General features: G+C 50.1%; 4 protein-coding genes across 27 annotated transcripts; 3 read left to right on the top strand and 1 right to left on the bottom strand.

Annotated features, from left to right (window-relative positions):
- The first annotated feature begins 888 nt into the window (after positions 1-888).
- On the top strand, positions 889-3,489 carry FOXG_00209 (uncharacterized protein). Of its 2 annotated transcripts, XM_018376399.1 has the most exons (3): positions 889-1,309; positions 1,471-1,574; positions 1,659-3,489. In XM_018376399.1, the coding sequence occupies exon 3, from the start codon at positions 1,757-1,759 to the stop codon at positions 2,396-2,398; it is 642 nt and encodes a 213-aa protein (XP_018231954.1). In that variant the 5' UTR covers positions 889-1,309; positions 1,471-1,574; positions 1,659-1,756; the 3' UTR covers positions 2,399-3,489. The 2 variants fall into 2 exon arrangements, with proteins under 2 accessions (XP_018231954.1, XP_018231953.1); XM_018376398.1 differs by having other exon boundaries at positions 1,471-3,489.
- A 113-nt stretch (positions 3,490-3,602) lies between these two features.
- On the top strand, positions 3,603-5,293 carry FOXG_00208 (uncharacterized protein). Of its 2 annotated transcripts, XM_018376397.1 has the most exons (4): positions 3,603-4,321; positions 4,428-4,561; positions 4,613-4,731; positions 4,810-5,293. In XM_018376397.1, exons 1-4 carry the CDS (start codon positions 4,034-4,036, stop codon positions 5,172-5,174), a joined length of 906 nt encoding a protein of 301 aa, XP_018231952.1. In that variant the 5' UTR covers positions 3,603-4,033; the 3' UTR covers positions 5,175-5,293. The 2 variants fall into 2 exon arrangements, with proteins under 2 accessions (XP_018231952.1, XP_018231951.1); XM_018376396.1 differs by having other exon boundaries at positions 3,624-4,321; positions 4,613-5,293.
- A 406-nt stretch (positions 5,294-5,699) lies between these two features.
- Positions 5,700-11,507, bottom strand: FOXG_00207 (uncharacterized protein). Of its 22 annotated transcripts, none has more exons than XM_018376375.1 (4): positions 8,903-11,458; positions 8,559-8,645; positions 7,514-8,356; positions 5,719-7,453 (listed from the first exon to the last, which is right to left on the bottom strand). In XM_018376375.1, the coding sequence occupies exons 1-4, from the start codon at positions 8,967-8,969 to the stop codon at positions 6,609-6,611; spliced, it is 1,842 nt and encodes a 613-aa protein (XP_018231929.1). In that variant the 5' UTR covers positions 8,970-11,458; the 3' UTR covers positions 5,719-6,608. The 22 variants fall into 22 exon arrangements, with proteins under 22 accessions (XP_018231936.1, XP_018231931.1, XP_018231945.1 ...); XM_018376382.1 differs by having other exon boundaries at positions 9,448-11,458; XM_018376380.1 differs by having other exon boundaries at positions 8,715-11,207.
- Positions 10,019-11,119, top strand: FOXG_00206 (uncharacterized protein; the record flags this gene model as incomplete). The annotated part of the gene is made up of 4 exons (XM_018376373.1): positions 10,019-10,182; positions 10,489-10,506; positions 10,600-10,663; positions 10,925-11,119. The coding sequence occupies 4 exons, from the start codon at positions 10,019-10,021 to the stop codon at positions 11,117-11,119; spliced, it is 441 nt and encodes a 146-aa protein (XP_018231950.1).
- Positions 11,508-12,350: the final 843 nt, after the last annotated feature.

Here is a 12,350-nt window from a genome sequence, read left to right as displayed (position 1 = left end):
GAAATACTGTTCTGTAGTCCTGATAGATGGCCAACATTCTCATACGTGGTAATCAGTAATCACTGAATTGAGCTCACTCACCACTCATCACCCCTGTCTGTTCCAGTAGATCGTATGCACAGAGAATAGGGACTGTTCGTCCCTGAGTGTGCCACGTTCATGATGCTCCTCCAATCCATCAACGCCATGGCGCTAGAGTCCATCAATATCCCCTGTCTCCTGCCCCTCAGGTCCGGACGACCGACTCCAACTAGAATAGTCAGTTCCCCTCTGGGGCCTGGCCTAAAAAACTGCGTGGCCCTAAAACGTCCATGAACCGTGCCCAGCGCCGTCTCACCAGGGGGGTATCCACTTGTCTTCAGTGATAAACTGACACATGAGGGACAAAAAGAATTGTGCGACGCAAGGCACGAGTCGAGCTGGATTGGTTGTGCGGGAATTATTACAGTTTCAACTCGTTCAGGCACGAACTTGGAGGGCGATTCAGATTGGCTGTGGCCTTGTTTCCTGTTTCTCCCTACATTGACACTTTAATGTGCTGCCTTGTGCCTCTTTGCGACTCTTTAACAATGCAATGCAATGCAGGGCATTTCTCAACCCTGCACGTTAACGAAAAGAAATGCAACTCTGCTGTAATAATTAGAAGTCGACCTCTTGATCGTAAATAATGTACGGATAATACTTGGCAGACCAGACCTCCTTGGTGGTTTGTAGACCAGGGTTTCATGTATCAGCAGCTCAGAGCCTAGTCTCACCCCCTATCCACTCACTATCCACCATAGCCCACACCCACTCGAGTGAGGCTTCACACCTCCTGTCTTTCACCATCTCGCATGTCTCTCATATCTTGTTCTTATTCTTGACTAGCTAGGTACATACTGTACAGCACATTTTTCTTAGTAAAGACTAACATCTGGCGTTGCATGCTCGCTGGCCATGACAATCCTAGGCCTGCAATGTTCCCACTACTACCGTACTGCTTTAGGTAGTCTGCACACCCTTTCCCACTCTTTGAAACCCCCAGTCTGTATATAGCTTCAACCGCCCCCCAACTCACATTCTGATCTCTTGACCTTCGTCCTGCCTGTGCCATATACAGGGCCTTTGAGTTCCTGGTCGATATACCTTCACCTATACTCCTCTCATCTCCTCTCATCTCACCTCATCTCTACCGACGTCCCACCCAACGTCGATACCTTGAGGTTGACTTATACCGACTGTCGAATCGAGTTTAATCGAACCGAGTGAATTCAATTCCACTGGATCCGATTATCACCGAAGCTCAATCCCGAGCAGTCGCTTGATGATTGTTAGTTAACATTGCCCATTTAAATATATGAGTGTGCTATGTCTGTTACATGGATGATATATAGTGATCGGTGCATTGATATGCATGGACACCATCCATCATCTCATATCTCATCCAGCTTTTATACAAATGATCTAGTACAATAACTAACCGTCTCCCAGTTGGCTTCAGCTCGGAAGCGTATATCTTCCAAGCTCAATATTCGCTCACCTTTTCTCCTTCCACCACACCTTTGGACAACATTGGTGTGATTTTACTGATACTTGTCAGCCTCACTTCACCTCCCTCTGACGTCTTCACATACAGACACAGAATGGAGATATAGCCATGAAGGACTCACGCCTCCAAGCTCTCATCATTGTCCTCGCGACCGTGGTTCCCGTCACCGCCATCACCGCAGTCGGATGTTTCCTCTACCGCCGCAGCCGTCAACGTCGATTTCTCTTTATGAACAGAGGCATCACTCCCATCGGCGACGAGGAAATTGAGTCGTGGAAGAAGGACAGGAACCAAGAAAAGGCACGCATCATCGAGGCTGCAAACAACGAAGCCAATGATCTAGAGCGGCAACTCCAGCACCAGAGACAGAAGAGCACATCGTTTAGTTCCATACGCAAACCTCCGAGTGTTATCGTCTACGATCGTCCTCATCCCCGAGTCTCTGAGGAACTTTCACCACGCTCACTTCACCACAAGCGCAGCATCGATACCCCTTCAACCCCAGTCGTTGCCCGTGCTCCCAATTCTCGCCCCGGTCTGACTGATGAGGCTGTCCAGGGTGAAGATGCCTTCATCCCACCTGTGAAGCGTCAGCCTTCACGATTAGCCAAGCTTCCTCCCTCTGCTCGCCACAGTCGAACTCGCAGCAGTCGCAGCAGCACCATGAGCGCAGTGTCGCCCCGTGATCCCTGGCACGGTCACTATCCCGATGCTTTCTTCGGCACTCGCAGTTCCAGCGAATACCTACCCAGAGCAAATCGGTCATTGGATATTCGACGACAGCACCAGCGAATGCATTCCATGTCGAACATGAACCGACTCTCATTCGACGACGAGTCTTCCTGGGAGGTCTCTCACCGCGACCTTTGATCCGCAAATCAGAGATTGGCAGGGCCATCGGCTGAGCCAGAAGAATCTGACGATACTGTCACTGAGAACCAATACAACACAACACAATACGACATGCATACCCTTGTATCGTTGATTACCATCACGAGCCGTATCAAGAAACGGTTTCCGTGACGGCTTGTTTCAACCCCCGTCAAACCCCATCAACACCCCAGTCACAGTCAAAATTGGCGGGGCCGAGATCATTTTTGACCCATTTCTAGAAGGACTATATCCGGTCCATAGAAACATTGCCATTCCATTGCCGCTGTCACTCGGAGGCGATTCGATCGTGATGGGCCCTCGGCATTAACCTGAAGATATTGCTTCATCTCGTTAATGACCAAGAGATTCGGCTTTATGACGCTCGACGCAACTCTACCCCAAGCCTCGACCTCAAACACCCACTTACATTCTCTTCACGAATACGCAAGAACCCACTGTCATTTTCGATCTTCGCTTCTCACTCCTCTCCTAGAAGAGGCAGTAACTATGAGACCGGTTGAGTCCGCCTCATTTTACCCTTGGCATTTGGATGCCGGGGGGGACCATGGTTTTATGCGCTGGCGTCTATGCCCGGTGCTGGAACACGGAGGAATTTGTGTGCATTTTAATGACGGATATACCCCAGACTTTCCTTTATTTTTTTCTTTTTATGTTATCATGACCAAGCGAGCAAGTGATATGAACGGATACGAGACGGTCCGTTTCATGCGATGCAGATGATATCCACGGCTGACTCGAGCCTGGCGACGAGAGTTCTCCTATTAAGATAAGGAGCTGGACAGACAAATGCGTCCTTGGCACACTATCAGTCATGTGCCAAACACCTATACGAAAGCTATATATATAGATATGCACTCCAATTCAAACAGATTGACAACAAGCCCTCCCTCCATGCTTCTCCTAAACCCTTGCTTTAATCTTGGACGCATCGGACTGATTAGACGAAGTAGTATCACTGACGCAATTAAGATGAACAAGATTAAACTTTAGATCGACATAGTTAACCTTGTACCAGTCACGTTCTAAAACGTCTTTATGAAGTTTAATTGATATGCCTTTGACTTTGCTTTGTATAATCGCACTCTGTTCCCGAGGTAGCCTTGTTCCACTGAGAAACCACTTAACGCGTCCCTAGCCACTCACAGCGGGGCATCGCGTCCAGCCACATCCCGTCTCGATCCCATTTGCCGCGTTCACTAAACTTGCACTCAACCTCAGTCCAAGTTCACTTGCGTTCTCACTAAATTTCAAGCCAACAACGAATTATCTTGGTCAGAATCTACAGCGTCCGCAAGCATCGAGATTGAGTTCTTACTGCGTAAATGAATCTCGACCAACAAAATAGGGACCAATACTAATCTCGAAATCCCTTGCTCTCCAATATCCGACTTGAGATCATCACCAGAAAGGGGTTGAGAAGAGAGTGACCAAGTGGTCGCCATATCAGAGGTGCCCTCTCTGATACTCATCAAATACAATAAGGAGATAACATTGCTGTTCGATCAAAGTATTCATTTGCCTCATCTCAGCTGTATAGGTAGCAAGATCTACACAGCCACAGCTAAAGCATCTGTTCCCAGCATCAACATACTATTCTCACCACCATTCACAATGCCACCTCGCAAGTCTAGCTCGCGAAAAAGCGACACTTCAACTGCACGATTTGTCCCGATGGATGATGTGTCACCCTCGGAGCAAAGTCCAGCACCCGCTCCGACACATGACAACGATTCCATGGCCACACAAGTACCTGCACCAGCACCAGCACCAGCACCCCCAGCTGCCAGTGAGACTGCTGCTACGGAAGCTGAAGCGGATTCTTCTATGACCCAGAATGGAGACAAGAAGGACAAGGACAAGGACAAGGATAAAGAGCATAAGGAGCACATCACCATCGAGGTAGGTTCAAGAACAGCAACCCACCCACCTCTCAATCATTGAGTGTCCAAACCTATCAATAAGGGACGCTCAGAACCCAAGACTTACTGACTAATTCAAACAATAGGACTTGACCCTTCCAAAGTCTATAATAACCCGTCTGTCCAAGGGTGTTCTACCCCCCAACACACAGATCCAGGCCAATGCCATCATGGCTCTAAGCCAGAGCACCACAGTGTTTATCAACTACCTAGCGTCTCAGTGCGTAAAATCTTCTTCTCCCCCAAGAGAAAATCACTAATTGCGAATTAGCGCCAATGAAAACACAGTAAATGCAGGCAAAAAGACAATCTCCCCTGCAGATGTCTTCAAGGCCCTTGAGGAGACCGAGTTTGCGTTTCTTAAAGAACCTCTTGAAGCTGAATTTGCCAGTATGTCTTTTTATATGCCCTGCCATGTCTTTCGTTATGGGACAGATCGTATGACAAGACTGCTAATACCCTACACAGAGTTCAACGCTATCCAGACTGAAAAGCGCACATCCTACCGTCAAAAAGTCCGCGCCAAAAAGTCAGACGGGCCAGACACTGACATGCCAGACACCTCCAACATGGAGACCGACGCAGACACGACAGCTGTCTCAACAGGCCCTCTAACTAAGCGCCCTCGTGTAGAGCCTGGAAACGCAGAGGCGGAGGAGGATGCCGTGACGGAGGATGAGGTTGAGATCCCCGAAGATTCAGAGGACGACGAAGTCGAAGAAGAAGACGAGGAGGAGGCAGAAGCTAGCGGCGATGATACCCAGGATGCCCTTGAGCTCAAGGAAGGGAAAGAGGAGAGAGACGAGGCATTGGATGGGGATGAGAGTGATTAGAAAAATGTAGCTAGCCATTCGGCCTAGGGGTTGGATGAACGACTCTGGTGTTCATAGTGCCACTGTCACACAATTTATTGACACGCTATTCTAGTTTACTTTCCTTCAGTTGCCTCCCTTGTACCTACACGGCTGGGTAGGTATGACAAATCCTACTGTAGTCTGCTGTACAGTTAAAACCTAAATCTCAACTGTCGTACTACGCACCTTGTCAACACTCTCCAGACACTCCACATTCCTTGCCCTCTCACAAGATAAGCCCCGTTGCGAATACTGTCCCGGCGGAAACATCCGGGCGGGTGTTACCGTGCTGTCACTTCAAATGTAGTACATAGGACCTAAACATTGGACGACAACATCCCAGGCTGCCCGATTCGCTGGGCCGGGTCAAAACATGCTGTCGTGGCTTGTATATCACATAAACAGACACGAACAGCACGTCGAGTCCGGGTTTGTTGCACAGCTTCGATACTGACTGACACGAGCCTCAGCCCACGATGCAAAGAACATCACAAAGCAACAAGATTAATCAAGACCTTAAACGTCTCATCAAGCATCATCATTATTTCCGCAGCAAGCAAAGCCGCAAAGTAGTCAAGGTAAGACTATAGACATGAAATATCAAATGTGAATCAACAATCCAATCCCCAGTATGTCATCCAGTCGGTATCACACCCCTCTCGAGCGACACTCACATGTCGTACATGCATACACACGCTTCACGACTGGTACGTTGTACCCCAGGAAGAAGAAATGTTTAAAAAGGACGAATCGAAGAGTGACGTGGTATCAAAATGAAAGCCTAATAGATGTATGCCTCGCCAACACAAACAGTACCCTGCGACGACGCACAGGCGAGTCGCAGTGGAAAACTCATCCGTAGTACCACCAGAACAACCAAATCAAACCAAACCAATAATCTGCCCAAATAATATCAGAGTAAACCCACATGCCTGCATCCAACAGAATGGCCTGGTAAACATATAACAACAAAAAACAACAGCAGGGTATGTTGCCGCCGTGAATGTACCTAACCAGACTTACTACCTCATATCAAAAACCCACGAGTAGAAGAAAACATAAAAAACCAACAATCATGTGTCCCTGTCCTGTCCGACTCCTCTATCCCAGCCAGTCCAAATACTATTAGCAATTCTTCAAGCCAGAAGGCCCCTCGAGATGCACATAGCCCCTCCACTTATCTGCATACCTGGAGACTCAGGAGGGAGGAAATCAGACCAAGAAGATAGTCGTCTTCTGGCTCAAGTATGTAAACACAAGATAGGTCAAGAAAGAAATAAAAGAAATAAAAAGGGCAAGTGGAAGAAAAAACACAAACAACCACACTATCAGATTGGATTTCTCAACGGAAGCAAGTGAGATCGTGGGCTATATCATTCCATCATTTCGCATCACCAGCTGGTGTTCACAAACTTATTGAGGCTGCTGCCCTGGAGTCCACCACTGCTGGGCAGGTGAATGCTGACCGGACCAGCCTTGGGAGACTGATGGTCCACCAGCGCCACCTTGAGGCATGTATTGGCGAGGCGTTTGATCTGCAGGATACATGCTCTGACCCGCACCATACTGCATACCAGCCATGCCGGGGAACTGCATACTTTGCATCTGGCCCGAGCTCCCTTGACGGAGATGCGAAGGTGACTGCGACGGGTGAGGTGCTTGGGACTGAGCAGTGTAGCTGCCGTAGCTATGCTGGGGCGCCTGCGGAGTCTGCGGCCACATTTGACCCGATTGGTAGTTGTAACCAGGTGTTCCCTGAGACATGGAGCCCCCTGTACCGGGAAGTGTTGGTCTGATCGATTGCGTGGGTGATTGAGCCATACCTCTCATGGGTGCTTGACTGAGACTGCTCTGCGCGCTGATTGACTGGGAGTAGGGCGCAGTGGTCATCATCATTTGAGGGCTCTGAGTGGAAACCAGTCCAGGCTGCTGCGACATGGCCGTAGCCGTAGTGTGAGGTGAGTGTGAAGGCCTGCTGGTCGCCGTGTTGGAACTGTCGGCCGAGGCCACAGGCTGCTGGGTCAGATTGGAGGGGGGCTGCTCATGTGGGCGTCGCCAAACGCCTTGGAGATATTCGTTGCGCATATCCCGCTGCTGATTAACTGACCTGTTGAAATCTGCGGCATGATGGGCCTGGGCGTTGAGCTCCCCGAGGGGCGAAGGACGGGTCTGGTCTTGGTAAGCAGGGCCGGTGATCTCCTGACGAGGTCCGCCTTTGAGAATTCCTGAATAATCGCGCGGCCGGGAGTCGCTTAGGTCTGATCCTAGTGTCAATCCGGGCATTCTTGTCGTGGTTCCAGGTGGTGGTCCGATCATACCTGGTTGAACGAGGTGCGGCTGCGGGGGGCCGGGGAACGGTCCTGGGTTGTTGCTATACACAATCTCTGGATGGGGACCAGCTAACAAGACGTTGTTCTGCTGGGCCTCGGCCGCCTCTCTTGCCTTCGTAGCACCGGGGCGCTTCTCACCGGCAAGGTCAGCCTCAGTGAATCCCTGTTTCCGGGCCTTGGTTTCCCAATAGTCATCGCGAACTCTGCGACCATTGACAATCACACGGCTTCCAAACTGTCGAAACATGGACCTGGCGGTGACGATGGCAATCTGCCTGGAGCGATACGAGAAGGGAAGGATTTCTTGCCCAACCAAATCATCCTTTTCGGCCTGGCTTGCGATAATCTTGTACAGAGACCTGTTCTTGTTGAATAAGAGGTACGAATCACGGTAGCCCAAAACCCTAGCACATTCGGTAGCCAACATGAACAATTTATCCCCGCGGTTAGGGACCAAGAATGTTCGGCACTTGTATTCACGTCCTCCGTTGAGCGTGCCGTTGAGCTGGACTTTCTTCTCTCCGAACTCATCGATTTCGCGGGGTATATACTCATCTCCAGTCGGGTTGAGCTGGTCGGTCGTGTGGTCTCGCACAGTGGGCAGAGCCTTCAGTGTTGACTTTGTCGGAGTGGTCTTTGGGGGCATCTGTGTCTGCGGCGTGTAGGCGGGGCTCGTTTGTGGCAGCGCTGAGCCTTGAGACTGGGGAGTCTGCGGTGGAGGAATAGTCTGAGGAAGGGTCGAGCCTGCGGCCTGCCCGGGAGCCTCGGAAATGCTCCCTGTTGATCGTTTATTCATCGGTCTTGCCTTCTTTCGAAGTGGTTTCGTATCACCTGCAGGTTGCAAGATTGGTCAGCACGTTCTCTCACCAGTTGCATTTTTGAGCCCGCAAGTACTGCAACGAAATACGACGTAAAGCATATGAACAATAATAACAGTTTAAAAAAGAAATCGTAATTGATCGCCGTGTCTGGCGCAAGGCAGTCGGGTGCCGAAGTGAGTAAAGTAGCGGCGGAGTACTAATCGCCGACATACCGTCATCGCCAAGCTGCGGCGCGTCGTAAACTCCAGGAGAATGACTGCGCTTGAGTGTGCGCTGGGGTTGTTGCGTCAGACCTATGACTAGAGAAGGCTGATTAGCATGTTGAACCTTGAATTGAATTAACGGACGGTGGTGACGGGTGGCGCAACCTATTTCACGATTGAATACCCTGTCGCAGGGCACGAAAGTTGTAGTGCGGGGCAAATGGATTCATCATGGAGTTTGAGCGCAAGTGATATTATCACTTGTATGTATGTATGGCATGATATAAGAGTGGAGGAAGGTTTGTGGAGGCCATGCGATTACGAAAAGAAAGAAATAGAGTTATTAAACTTACCAGGTGAGCTGAGCGCAGCTGGATTGATTGTCGCATTATCAGCGCTGGTTTGCTGAGCGGAGTACATCACAGAGCTACCGAGCCAGCGGGGGATGGGTGAAGTTGCGACCACGGGAAAGCGATGGCGACGTGTCCAGAGATGTTTGGACTGACGAGTTGACGGGTTGGAGAAGATACAGAAAGGAGGCAACGCCAGTCGCACGTGGTTGGCAGCCAGAAGGAGGCGCGTCGTTGAGCGTGAATGGCGAATTGTAGATATATGGCGAGCTTAAAGTGGAAAACCTGCCTGGCCTTGTGATGTGCGATTTGGCCAGCCAGACCTTGGCTCGGAAGGGAGAGTCAAGCGCAGGCCGGGGCATAGACTCCAGCCGGAAGTTGAGCCAAACCGAGACAAGATCGTAGTAATCCAGACGCTGGCCGCGGCAGCAGCGGGACAGGTGTGTGAAGAAGCAAAAAAAGACAAACAAGACAGAAGGAGACGAAACAAGACGTAGAAAGCAAGAAGGGGAAGATAAACGCAGAATCGAAACTTGGGCTGGATTTACCTTTGTCTGGTGATAGAGTGATATGAAATATAGACGCGGAATCGCGTTGTGCGACAAATGCGACAACGACGTCAAAGAGGCTCACGAATGAATCTCAATGATCAGATCAGCCAGTGTATGGCGCGCAAGTAAAACCAACGGACGATCGCGTAACAAGAATATCAACAGAGCTCTGAAGATTCCAAGATGCGCGTCAAACAAAGTGATTGATAGATTGTCAACAGGATGGTTGGACGATGCGATGGAGCGGGTGTATGCGTGTGTGCGTGCGTGTGTGATGGCGGAAAGCCGATGGTGGATGGATGGATGGATGGCAATGGGTTGATGAACGATGGGATGGTGGCAGGTGGAGGAGGGGGACGGGACTGCGCGCTGAATCTTAATGGGGTGGGAGGGAAGGTGCAGTAGTAGTGCGAGCAGCTAAGGTAGCAGCTGCAGTGAAATCTGGGAATCAGTCGCACTTGCAGTAAAGGCAGTGGCGATTTGAGACCAGGAAGCTAAGGTAAGAAAAACCACTCTTGGGAGGCAGGAGCATGCCCGAGCAGGAAGGGACCAATCAATAAACCCTGAAATGGCTCCAGTAGAAAGAATCCACAAAAAAAAGGACCGGGGATATCAAGACCAAGACCCAAGAGTCAGAATCAGAATCAAAAACCAGAACCAAATCCTTGGAGGCTCAAGCCGGAGGAAGTGGAGGAGCAGGAGGCGGCGGCGCAGCGGGGGGTGTAAGCAACGGTGAGTGACTCTTAATTAGGGTCTCTAACACGGGTGATTGCGCGCCAGTGATACTGTAGCGTAGGTAGCGTAAGGTAGTATGAGATAATGCGACAGAGGAGGCGCGCGTGGATGTGGAGAAGAAACGAGTCTGAAGCGTTCAAAGCGGAGATCGTCTAGCGCATGGGTTGTATCAAATATCGACCCCGAGTCGAGTGTGGTTCAAATCCAGTGTCAATGCGATGCGATGCGATGTGATCGCTGCGCTTTGAAATGCGTGCGCTTTCCAAAGAGAATGAATGAATGAATGAATGAATGAATAAATAGACGACTGGCGCGTGTTAGGTAAGAAGCGTTAATAATGCGACAAAGGCAGAAACAAGATTCGCAATCAATGATATGACATATCGCGACTGGAGTGATAAAAACGTTTGATAGCGGACAGTCAAAGTTCAACTTGCTGCGCTCTGTCGACGCTGTACAAGTTGCGCGTGTTGCGCGCGTGAGCTGTGCTCCTTGAGATTCAAATTCAAGTTAAGGATGAACAACTCGAGGGGAGGGGACTTCACTCCCGGGTGCTTCAGAATGCCGTAAGAGGTGGTGATGGGTGATATGATGAGGGGAATGCTGTATAAGGCAGAGTGAAACGAGGCAGTTGGCCGTGTAGCGACAAAAGGTCGATAAGATGGTGATGGTGCCGACGATGTTTAATCACCGTATTGCCAGTCTGGGCGAGTTGATTGTTTGATAGACAGATGAACAGACAGATGGATGGTTTATTGTAGGTGCGGATGGCATCCGTCTCCGGTACAGACCAGCACTGGAGGATGATGGAGGGAGGAGGAGGACGACGAAGAGGGAGTGGGACAAAGATGGCTGCTGGGATATCAAAGATGATGGAGTGGAGGGCAAAAGGGTTTACCGTTGGAAAGACGGCGCGATCGAGGGAGACGGATGACGAAGAATGGTTGGTTGAGATGGCGCAAGCCTGGGGGAGGAGGGGATGTGAGTGGGGAGCTAAGCCAAGGCATGGACAAGAACAAGGGTCAGCGAGCAGGGGAACAAAAGCCCTGGTTGGCTATGGTTAGGAAATGGTGTGTATGTATAAGAGTAAGACAAGACACAGTGAGGAAGAGGATGAGGAGACGACCAGGCGGAGGCGGAGTCGAGCTTTGAGCAGCAAAGATAATGATTATGGTGAAAGAAACTATCGTCGAAAGATGTGACAGAATGCGGTGTAGACGGTTCTGGCGGGAGAAGCAGCGCAATATCAAGAGGTGTGTTTCCGAGATAAGAAACTGTCGATGGTGAGCAGGCTTGACAGGATAACCAAACTGAGACTGTTCAACTTCCTAGCACAGTCACGTACATCAGTTTCCCCGCGTCATCAGCATCAGCATCATTGGGACCTTTAGCTCAGCTTCGGCTATAGCCCAGCGCCTCCCTGGCCAGTCTCTCAAGTAGCAAGATGTCACTGGGCAAGGTTGCTATTGAGCTTGCAGATAGAAAGCAAAACCCAATTCAGAATACACCGTAACGGCTGAAGCCTACTGGTTCTGGTAGGCTCAAGTAAACGGCTTGGGTGTCATCGGTTGTCAGCATCTCGTAACGCGTCAATGTGTCTGCTGGATATGCCTACATATGCAGCTTGATATTGATGAAGTTTTGATGCTTTGATCTGCTTCAGCCGGCAAATGCTTCCTCTATCATAGGTTATTGTTTCCTCAAAATCCCCGGGCCAGGACTTGATTCTGCACCTGACAATGAAAGCCGCGTTGCGGTCTTTTGGCATATTCCTTTGTGACAGATCCATGCACTAGGCAGGTTCCTAGCTTTGAGATGGACCTAGACTCTCGAATGGGATAAGGCCAAATATCCGCATGTCTGTGTGTTTTTCTGACATTAACCCAAGCCTGCACAGAGGTAAATCAAACTGATTAGCTTCGTTCTCCTGGCCAAGATAATAGTTGGTCGAAGACTTCGGCATAGCATCAGTGATCCATCAGTTTGCTCAGTACTAAGTTAGTTGGTCTCAGAAGACTCGAGTCTCGAGATTGACGGTTGGATATGGATATGGAGATCCTCGCCAGCCTCTGATCCGCTATACTGGGTCTGATTGTCGCACCGTGCGCTGTGTGGTCCCATTCCCTGTGACGGGTGTGTGGGTATGCCGCTCACTCCATGCTCCA

The sequence above is a fragment of the Fusarium oxysporum genome, chromosome 1 (assembly GCF_000149955.1).
Source record: "Fusarium oxysporum f. sp. lycopersici 4287 chromosome 1, whole genome shotgun sequence".
NCBI lineage: Eukaryota > Fungi > Ascomycota > Sordariomycetes > Hypocreales > Nectriaceae > Fusarium > Fusarium oxysporum.
Note: the sequence above shows the minus strand (reverse complement) of the source record. Positions and strands in the feature narration are given on the sequence as shown.